Here is an 11573-nt window from a genome sequence, read left to right as displayed (position 1 = left end):
GAATACCAATACCACTACCTTGTCTAGTAGAAGACCCATCTACATAAATTTTCCAAGTCCCTTCTTCTTCGGGACCTTGCACTTCTATTATAAAATCTGTCAGAGCTTGTACTTTAATTGCCGAACGAGGCTGATACTGTATGTCATATTCACTGAGCTTGGTCGTCCACTTGATCAATCGCCCGGATGCTTCTGGATTAAGGAGCACTCGGTCGAGAGTGCTATTAGTTAATACTATGATTGCGTGCGATAAGAAGTAAGGACGCAATCTTCTAGATGTCAAGACCAAGGCAAAAGTTAATTTCTCAAGTGTAGTATATCTACATTCGGCTCCTTTCAATAGATGACTTGAAAAATACACGGGTTGTTGTTCCTTACCCTCCTGTCTCACCAGTACTGAGCCTACAACATGCTCATTTGTTGAAAGATAAACCCATAAGGTTTCTCCTACTACAGGCTTAGCTAACACAGGTAGGGTTGACAAGTAATATTTTAATTCTCGAAATACGTTGTCACATTCTTCATCCCACTGGAATTTATTGGCATTCCAAAGTATCTTGAAGAAGTGAAAACTTCGGTCGGCTGATCGAGAGATGAAGCGGGATAACGCAGTGATTCGCCTGGTTAGTCTTTGAGCTTCTTTCATATTGCGTGGGGGCTCCGTATCCTGGATTGCTTGAACTTTGTTGGGATTTGCCTCTATCCCTCGCTCTGTCACCATATAGACCAGGAATTTACCACCTCTAGCCCCAAACAAGTACTTGCTAGGATTGAGCTTGAGTCTGTATTGTCTTAAGGTTCGGCAGGTTTCCTCTATATCTCTGCACAAATCAATAGCCTAAGGAGATTTAATCAAAATGTCATCTACATACACTTCCATATTTCTTCCTATCTGTTTCCGAAAGACTTTGTTCATGAGCCTCTGATAGGTTGCCCCTGCATTCTTTAGTCCGAAAGGCATAGCCTTGTAACAATAGGTACCTTCAGCTGTAATAAAACTAACCTTTTCCTGGTCGTCCTTAGCAAGAGGTACTTGATGATAGCCCTGGTAGGCATCCAACATACAAATGTACTCGCATCCGGCGGTAGAGTCCACCACTTGATTAATGCGCGATAGAGGATAGTAATCCTTTGGGCAAGCTTTGTTGAGGTCCCAAAAGTCAATACACACTCTCCACATATTCCCTGTTTTAGGTACCAGGACGACGTTGGCTAACCAACTAGGAAATTGTACCTCCCGAATATATCCCGCCTCCAGTAGTTTATCCACTTCTTCCTTGATGATTTGGTTCTGGTCAGCCCCAAAGTCTCTTTTCTTATGCTTGACAGACCTAGCATCAGGATAAACATGTAATGAATATTCCATTACTAGAGGAGAAATACCTGTGACCTCCTTGGGAGTCCATGCGAACACATCGCTATTCTGGCTCAACTCAGTCTTGAGCGGAAGGTCTAGGTTGGCCGCTACATAAGTTATAGCTTCTGGTCGCTCGGCCTGTATTTGCACCTCCTCCTTTTCTTCGTATATCAAATTGGGTGGTTTCTCCTGGATAGCATTAACTTCTATCCTCTGAGCTTTGCGAGCGACATTAACCTCTGTTCGAATGATTTCCACATAGCATTTTCGTGCGAGTAATTGATCTCCATGGACTTCTCCCATTTGGCCATCAACGGGGAACTTCACCTTTTGAAAGAAAGTAGAAACGACCGTCCGAAACTCGTTCAAGGCCGGCCGACCCAATATAACGTTATATGCAGAAGGTGCACCCACCACCATGAAATAAAATCTCCTGGTTCTCATTAGGGGCTCCTACCCTAGAGAGATGGCTAGTTTTATCTGACCGAGTGGTTGAACTTCATTGTTCGTGAAATCATAAAGAGGAGTTACCATGGGTTGGAGCTCGCTCGGATCTATCTACAACTGGTCAAAAGCTTTTTTGAAAATAATATTGACAGAGCTACCAGTATCAATAAAAGTACGGGAAATATTATAGTTAGCTATGACAACTTTTATTATCAAAGCGTCATCATGAGGTACTTCTACCCCCTCTAGATCTTTAGAGTCAAAACTGATCTCTGGCCCCGCTGCTTTTTCTGTGTTGCATCCAACTGCATGATCTGCAGTCGCCGAGCGTGTGCCTTTCTCGCCCGATTCGAATCGCCATCAGTAGGCCCACCCGTTATCATATTAATATTTCCTCGAGCGACATTCCTCCGATTTTCTTCCTGTCGAGCAATCGCTATCTCGGGCTGTGCTGGTTCGTGCGGCCAGGATGGCTCGCCCGGCAGTTGTAATGCCCCCTGTTGTGTCTTAGTCACCTGATATTCCCGCTTAGGTGGACTGTTCTACCTTTAGTAGGGTTGTCGGTTGGGAGATCGCCGGCGATAACGATTGTTATTTGTCCTCTGGTTCTTCAAGGCAAAGCAATCTTCAATGTAATGAGTACCCGACATATGATAGGTACACCATCTCCGGGGGACTTCTTGTGGCATCTCCACATACTGGACTACTTGGGGTCTTCGCTCAGGCTGACGGTGTGGAGGGGGAGCTCCGCGAGGCCCCTTTGGCAAATAAACAGGAGCTACAGCTCCCTCGTAGACTGTGATTGAGACAGGCACTACATTCTCCTTCTTGCGAGCTGCTTGGGCTTCTTCGACATTAATGAATTCAGTAGCCCGCTCAATCAATAAATCAAAATTGGTTGGGGATTATGCACTAAGTCCTTGAAAAAATCATTATCGTTGAGGCCTTAAGAGAAAGCACTTACCAAGATCTCTGTAGTAGCATTAGGAACATCAATAGCTATCTGATTAAATCTCTTAATGTTAGTTAGAGCCCTAGAGTCAATCATTTGATGATTGTATTATGGACTTATTGTATCATATTCTTATATAAATAAAGGCATTTGTTTTGGTTATTATACTTACTTGCATTGGTGCCAAATAAACTAAGTATAATAGCGTCCTTGAGTAGAGGGTTCTTACCTATATCAATCGGTTAGTTGAACCGATAGTGAGATGATATAGGGAACACTACTCTTAATCATTCATAGTCGAGTGTTAACATTCAGGGACAATGTTAATGCAATAAGACTAGCATGTAGGTCAACTCGATGACTTGATCTCACAAGTCATGGATATAGAGATATCAAGTTGACACATGGGTATACATTGGAGAATGTATACTAAATGACCTGCCATGAGAAAGTATCATGGATCGTTATATGAGTGTCATATACTTTCTCATGTGGCTATTAGTATGACTACTAGTCCTTAGACCTGAAGTTACCATGGTTCCCTACATAAGGAGTTATGTACTTTGATTTCGTCAAACGTCACCCGTAACTGGGTGGACTATAAAGGCGATTACTGTGTATGTAACGAATTATACAGAGGGATGTGAGTGATGTAGATGGGATCTATCCCTCCTATATGACGGGAGCGACATCGATATTCTTGATAGAGTGAGACCATGAAGTGCATGGCCATGCCCAAATGAGTCAATATGAGATATTGAGCTCATTTGATTTAGTGAGTTCACTTGGAGTTCAAGATTTAGATTGATTAGAGGATGCCACGGTCTATGCCTCACATTGATTAATCTAGATGTCTTGGATAGAAGGACACTTGTCATATATTGTGAGGAGTCACAATTAGTAGTCACAAGGTGATGTTGGATCTCAACATTCTTATAACTTGGGTAGTAATGATGTGTTGCTAGATACCGCTCATTACTTATACTTCTAAATAGGTTTAAGAGCATTGCCAACATTATAAGAACCTATAGGGTCACACACAAAGGGCAATTAGATGGAGATTAGGTTCATTTGATGAACCTAAAGGATTAGGTTCATGTGATGAACCATATTGGATTAAGAGTAATCCAAATTATGCTAATTGAGTTGGACTCAATTTGGTTCATGTGTTAAATGAGTCTAATTTAGACTTAGACTCATTGAATCAATTTAATTCAATGAATAGAGATTTATTAAATTAAAATTGACTTGAACCAATGGTTAGATTTGATCAACCATGGGAGAGAAGTGGTCAAGTTTGACTTGACTTGAGAGGAAGATAAAGAGTCAAGTTTGACTTGACAATTTGCCACCTCATTGGTGAGTTGGCAAGAAGTGGACCAATGATGATGCTCCACATCATCATGGTTACTTAAGTGAGATGCCACCTCATGGGAGTTACCAAGAGTTGTGACTCTTGGTATCCCATGGAGGTTACAACCTCCACTAAAGTGGCCGGCCACTTTGATTTCATGTGGTGAGTTTCATTTTTTTTGTGGTAACTCCCATCTTCTTCCTCTCTAGCTTTCTTCTTGCTCTCCCTCTCCTCCATTACTGATCTCTAAGGTTGCTAGCACATCCTTAGAGATTTTTCTCCATCTCTTGCTTGTGTGGATACACATAGAGAAGTGTCTACTTTGACACTTTCGAGATCCGGCGAACCGAGGACGAGCGGGATTGCGAAGGGCATCGTATCGAGGGTAACACTCTTATCTAGTGTAGATCTAGACTTTAGAAACTCATACTCTTATTTTGTTTTATTTTTCTTTCGCACGGATCCGGTGGCGGGGGGTTTCGAGGTTTCCGCGACGCGAAAAAACGGTTTTCGCGGCCCGAACACCCCAACAGTTATATCAGAGCCACGTGCGAAGACTTGTACGAGTTTAATTTGATTTTTATGAAAAATATAGCTTCTGTGATTTTCTGTAAATTTAAGTTTTTCTGGATTTTTATGAGTAATTTTCTCGTAGAAGCGAAGCACAAGTGTTTATACACTTGTAGGCTTCGACTACCGAGAAGATTTTTCCGAAACGGCAAGGTTTCGCCCCAAAACTTTTTGGGACAGCGGGCTAAGGCACTGTAGGATCACTTAGGGACACTCGCGATGGTTAGATCGCGGGTAGGGGCGCTGCCCCTGGCCCCGCAAGGGGATTCGTTCCGCGATTGCGCCCGAAAACCGCTAAACGGGACCGCCGTGAAATTTTACTCGTAAAAATTAGTATTAAAATTACAGAAAATTATGGAAATTACATAATTTAGAATTATGTATAATTTGTGATAGTCATGGCCCAAAAGACCCAATCTGATTGGATTTGTGTTGTAATTCATATTACGGCCTGCGCGCCGTCATTTGTGTTGTCGTGTTGTACATTTAATTCGCGACCTGCGCGTCGTGCCTTTCTCTATTTTGTATTCTTGTTGTAAATTAGTTTAGACTCGAATGTAACTCGAGTTTCGAAATTGTAATGTACAAAATTGGAGCGGTGGAAGGTCCACTCGAGACGGAATTACGAGGAGGGCGCGAGCAACACAAGGTGGTCAAAGGGAGAAGCTTGAGAAGCTGTTGACCTTAGGTTGACCATCCGATCTTCTCATTGACTTGAGAAGATCGTAGTAGGGTCATGACTAATCATAAATAGTATAATTAATTGCTTGTGTGTGTGTGTATTTGATGCATGCTAGTAAAGTAGTTAATTAGCGCCTTAACGATTCGATTCGATCAATCGCGTATATGATACATCTCGACGATTAGATTAGATCTAAGTCGCGCACATGATGCACCTCCTCTACGATTAGATTAGATCTGAATCGAGTATATGATACACATCGTCGATTAGATTAGATCTAAATCGCGTCAACTCTAAAATGCCTACCATGCCGTGATACCTATCACTACCTCGATCACATGTGTTGTTGAATCTGCCAAAGCAGAGCAACACATATTATCTTGGTAGGGTACGGAGGGACAATCTTGGTCCCGCCTATCAACGCATAGGTGAGTACAACTCAATTAGATTGAGTAACTAGTTAACTCAGTTGGATCGAGTAAAACTATAGACATATTTCCAACGGTTGGAATATAGGACATAATCACATTTATATTAATTCTTGGGCGTATTAGCCAAAGCTAACTCAAGTTTTAATATAACTACGGATAATGATCCTATAAACAAGAGTTGCATAGAGATGTAATTAGTAAATTGTTACCTACCGATCATACTAAGTCTTGGGCGATTTAGCCAAACCTAACTCAAGGGTTAGTATGATCATACTAAGTCTTGACATGTCTTTTTAGGGAAAGTTTTGAGAAGCGTACACGCCTCGAGAAATGTGCACGCGTGCTCCCGGTAGCCCTATAAAGAGCACCAAGCTTTAACAGAGGTATGCATAATTCTACTGTTGCCACACTATTACTTTGCTTCTCCGCTTCCTTACTTACACATCGCCGGAGAATGACTTGAGCGTCGGAGGGCCATCGTCGGGGAACCCCTCCCTTGCTTATCACTTACGCTGCTATGATTGTAGGATCCTCCAGCTCGGAGTCCACCAACGGTCAACAGAAGCGACACGTCTCCCAGCATCCATTGCCTTGACTCTCGGACAAGATCAAATTTGGCGCTGTATGTGGGAACGCACTTGCATCCGAGCCGAGAAGATGGAAGAAGATGGATGACTTCACACCGTGATGCTCACTCAAGAGGAGCTCGATACTCTCGTGCAAGCTCGAGCAGCCAAGATAGTCGAGCAGCAACAGCAGAAGGCGCTGGCTGATCGACTGGTACAACAGGCCACGTCAACGTCAGGAGGCCGAGCAGCGCAGGAAGATCGACCGGAACATCTCTCCATCTGGGGGCAAAATAGAGGGGCAACCGACACGCAGGGAGAAGGACCCTCGCGCCGATACCATTCCACCGGGCTCTGTTCCAGACGCCCTCAAAAATTGCATAGGTGAATCAAGAGGAGGGATCTTCTTCGAACGAAGCGCCCGTTCAAGATGCCCGGAAAGGCAAAGCGTCGTGAGACGACGCACCCCCCGAGCGGATCAATTTTCAGTTCTCCGAAGCAATATTACAGGGTCCGTTGCCGAGGCACTATGCTCTGTTGATGATCGGAGAGTACAACGGATCGACCGACCCGGATGATCATTTGGGTAAATTCGACAACGTAGCTACACTTCACCAATACACAGATGGGGTGAAGTGTTGGGTCTTCCCCACCACACTCTCCGGCTCGACGCAACGCTAGTTCAGAAGGTTATCAGACGGATCAATACAGAGCTTCAAGGATTTCCGAACGACCTTCCTACACCACTTCGCGAGCAGTACGCGCTACCAAAAAATGAGCGTCAGTTTATTTTCTTTAAAGCAAGGATCGAGAGAAGCTCTCCGGGCGTACATCCAGCGATTTAACTAGGTAGCTATGGATATCCCATCGGTCTCATCTGAGACCATGATGAACGCCTTCACCTAGGGGCTCGTCGAGGGAGACTTCTTCCGGTCGCTCATCAGAAAGCCGCCCCACGACTATGACCACATGCTCAAAAAAGCTAATGAGTATATAAATGTGGAGGAGGCCCAGGCGGCAAGAAGGAAGGAGGCACCAGCCGAACCCTCGGTGTCGATCGAATGGCGACCGCCGAGCGGCCACCAACCGCCGAAAGGGCCAAGAGCCGAAGGCCGACCTCACCAGGAAACAAGGGTGCATGCCGTGCAGCATGTGGCTTCCGACCGACCAAAGACATCAAAAGGCAAGGTATGAGCACCCATGTTTTGCTCCTTCCACCAGTCGGCTTCGTACAACACACGCGATTGTCACGGTCTGATGCCAATCACCAGGCCAGCCCCAAGGGCTATTGTCGCTGATCTCCCTCTCCCAACCGACGACATGAGCATCAATCTGTCGGACAGTGGGAGGATGTAAGAAGATCACCCGGTTAACGACACCATCATCAGCATAAAGAAAGTGTCGATCATCCCCTAGCCTCTCACGAGCAGAACAGGCCATCCGCTCGGGAGGAGGAAAACAGAAGCAATGCGCTCGGGGGGAAATAAACATCATCGCCGGTGAGCCGACCAGCGGTGACTCCAACCGAGCCAAGAAGTCATACGCTCGCCGACTGGAGATACATGCAGTAGGTTCTAACCGAGAAAAGGCGAGTGGACCTGAGATTAGCTTCGGACCCCGGGACCTCGAGGGAGTGGAAGTCCCTCACGATGACACCCTCATCATCCGAGTGGTAATCGCTAACTATACTATCCACCGAATTTTTGTTGACACAGGGAGCTTGGTAAACATTATCTTCAAGAAGGCTTTCGATCAGCTCCAGATCGACCGAGGCAAGCTACTGCCAATGACGACCCCACTATATGGGTTCACTGGCAACGAGGTGTAGCTGATCGGCCAAACTAAGTTGGTCATATCACTCAGAGAGGAGCCACTAAGGAGGACTAGGACCACAAACTTCATTGTGGTAGACACCCCCTCAGCTTACAACGTCATCTTGGGCCGACCTGCCCTCAATGAGTTCTGAGCGGTAGTTTCAACCTACTGTCAAAAGATCAAGTTCCCGGTAGACGATCGGGTTGGAGCAGTCAAAGGTGATCAGCTGACCGCTCGGTGATGCTATGTTGAGATAGTCAAGATCGAGGCTAGATCCGCTCGGAAGGCTCCCAGGCTAGAGGTAAGCTCCATCACTAAAAAACCGCCTACTCTAGTTTATGAGGAGAAAGAGGAAGTGCAAGTCCATCCCGATGGAGCGGAGGCAACAAGCTTCATAGCGTCTGATCTGGAGGCGGAGCTGATCATGTGTCTCCAGAAGAACCATGATGTATTCGCATGGTCGACGTACGAGCTTCCTGGGATCTCCCCGAGCATCGCGTAGCATGAGTTGCATGTCCGATCGAACGCTCGACTTGTAAAGCAGAAAAAGAGAGACTTCAGCGCCGAACAAAATCTGATCATCCGGACAGAGATAGAGAAGCTGATGGAGGTTGGCCACATACGGGAAGTTCAATTCCCGAGATGGCTCGTAAATGTCGTGTTGGTCTCGAAATCGGGCAACAAATGGAGAGTTTGCATCGACTTCCGGGACCTCAACAAGGCATGCCCGAAGGACTTCTAAACACTGCCTCAGATTGATCAGATGGTCGACTCCACTGCTGGGTGCTAGCTGATATGCATGCTGGACGCGTATCAAGGGTACCACCAAGTGCCGCTCGCCAGGGAAGATCACGAAAAGGTCAACTTCATTACGGCCGACGAAACGTATTGTTATAATGTCATGACGTTCGGACTAAAGAATGTCGGAGCCACCTACCAGAGGCTGATGAATAAAGTATTCCAACGGCATATCGGCAGCAATATGGAGGTATATGTTTACGACATATTAATTAAGTCCTTCCGAGCTGCTGACCTATGTGAAGATATCAAGGAGACCTGCCAGACACTCAGGACATACAGAATCAAACTGAATCCTAACAAGTGTCTGTTCGGCGCCAAGAGCGGGTGATTCCTAGGTTACATCGTCATCCAGTGGGCCATCGAGGCAAATCCTAGCAAAGTAAAAGCACTACAAGACATGCCACCGTCGAAAAATTTAAAGGAAGCCCAACGTCTCACCGGTTGGATAACAGCGTTGTCTCGGTTCATCTCCAAATCATCCGATCGGAGTTTACCATTCTTCAAGATATTGCGCTGAGCCACCAAGTTTTAATGGGACCAGGAGTATGTGACCGAGCGTTAGAAGAGCTTAAGGAATACCTTAACTCATTACCTGTACTAGCTAAGCCAATTGTCAGCGAACCACTCCGAATTTATCTGTCCTCGACCGAGCACACGGTCAGCTCAGCGCTGGTTAGGTAGAACGGCGAGGAGTAGTCAGTGTATTTCTTGAGTCATATATTGAAAGATGTCGAGTCTCGCTACACCGGTCTCGAGAAGTTGGCTATGCATTGGTACTGACCACTCGGAGGCTTCGCCCGTACTTTCTCACTCACTCCATCATTGTAATGACCAATAGCCCCTTGGGTAGAGTCCTCCTCAATCCAGAGGCGTCCAGTCAGCTTATCAAATGGATGACGGAGCTCAGCGAGTTCGACATCCAATATCAGCCTCGGACGACCATCAAAGCGCAATCCTTGGCGGATTTTGTTACTGAGATGCAAAATCCAGAGTCGGAAGCCATTTGGAGGATATATGTGGATGGATCATCCACTCGGCAGGGCAGTGGGGTCGACATATTGCTCATCTCGCCCCAAGGGGAGCGGATGCAGTTGTCCGTTCGGCTGGATTACAAAGCCACGAATAATGAAGCCGAGTATGAGGCGCTTATAGCCGGCTTGCAAGCCGCTCGACACGTTGGAGCCATTAAGGTCCCCATCCACTCAAACTCTCAATTGGTCACTTAGCAGTTGACCAGGACATTCGAGATAAGTAATGCGCGACTCAATCTCTACACCGAAACCTTCGAAAAATGAAAGGCCAACTTTTGGGAGGTTGTCATACATAAAATCCTCCAATTGGAGAACCAAGCTGCGGACGAGCTGGCCAAACTAGCCAGTTCGCTATCGTCGATCATCATACCACAGCCGATCGAGCAAGTATCTTTAGTGGCTCATGTCGATCGAATGGAGGGACTCTCCTTTCCAAGTGATTGGAGAATGACTCTAGTGGAATTTTTGCGGTCAGGAGCTACACCGTCCGATGAGGAGGAGGCTCGCATATTGAGGAGGAGAGTTGGTTGGTTCACCCTGATTGGGGATCAGCTCTACAAGAAGGCCTTCTCTAGGCCTCTGCTTAAGTGTGTCAGATCGGAGGATGTTGATTACATACTGCGGGAGGTACATCAAGGGTCCTGCGGAGGACATCCAGGTGGCCGCTCACTGGCAAGAAAGATTCTATTGGCTGGATATTTATGCCCGACCCTCCAAGAGGATGTCGCCCGGACGGTGGCCACCTGTCTGTCCTGCCAGAAGTATCATAGCCTCTCACACCGGTCGATCGAAGAAATGAAGGCGCCCATGATATCTTTCCCGTTCGACCAATGGGGCATGGACATTGTTGGGTCATTCCCCATGGCGATAGGGCAGCGCAAGTTCTTGCTCGTCGCAGTAGATTACTTCTCCAAATGGGTCGAAGCTGAGCTGCTGGCAAGAATATCTAAACAGATGGTCATGAAGTTCATCTGGCAGCATATCATTTGTCGGTTCGGCATCCCGCGTCAGCGTTTCTTAGATAACGGAAAGCAGTTTGCCAGTCAAGGACTCAAAGAATAGTGCGGAGGATATGTCATTCAGCAAGCCTTCACCTCAGTGGTCTACCCTCAGAGCAATGGGCAAGCAGAGGTCGCCAATCAGGAAATCCTCCGAGTCCTGCGCGCTCGGCTCGATCATATGGGATTCAGCTGGGTCGATGAGCTCCCCAGCGTGTTGTGGGCGCTCCGCATGACTCCTAAGGAAGGGACTGGGGCAACTTCTTTCCACCTGGTGTACGACAGTGAAGCAGTCATCCCTGTCGAAGTCGAAGTTGAGTCCGATTGGCTACAACACTACGATGAAGATAACATCGAGTGAAGGCTGCTGGAACTGGACTTAGTAGATGAATCGCGTGCTAAAGCAGCTGTTCTGCTAATGGCCTACCGCCAAAGGACGAAGCAGAACTACAATCGGAGGGTGATCTCGAGGTCGTTTCAGGTCGGTGATTTGGTATGGAAGAAAGTAAAGTTGATCGACGACGTCACCAAGTTAGAAGCCCCGTGGGTTGGACCCTTCAAGGTCGTAG

General features: G+C 46.5%; 1 protein-coding gene across 1 annotated transcript; it reads left to right on the top strand.

Annotated features, from left to right (window-relative positions):
* The first annotated feature begins 9802 nt into the window (after positions 1-9802).
* Positions 9803-11365, top strand: LOC122031549. The gene is made up of 3 exons (XM_042590648.1): positions 9803-10165; positions 10274-10963; positions 11069-11365. Exons 1-3 carry the CDS (start codon positions 9803-9805, stop codon positions 11363-11365), a joined length of 1350 nt encoding a protein of 449 aa, XP_042446582.1.
* Positions 11366-11573: the final 208 nt, after the last annotated feature.

Source organism: Zingiber officinale, chromosome 11A (assembly GCF_018446385.1).
Source record: "Zingiber officinale cultivar Zhangliang chromosome 11A, Zo_v1.1, whole genome shotgun sequence".
NCBI lineage: Eukaryota > Viridiplantae > Streptophyta > Magnoliopsida > Zingiberales > Zingiberaceae > Zingiber > Zingiber officinale.
This window is presented reverse-complemented; position numbering and strand designations above follow the sequence as displayed.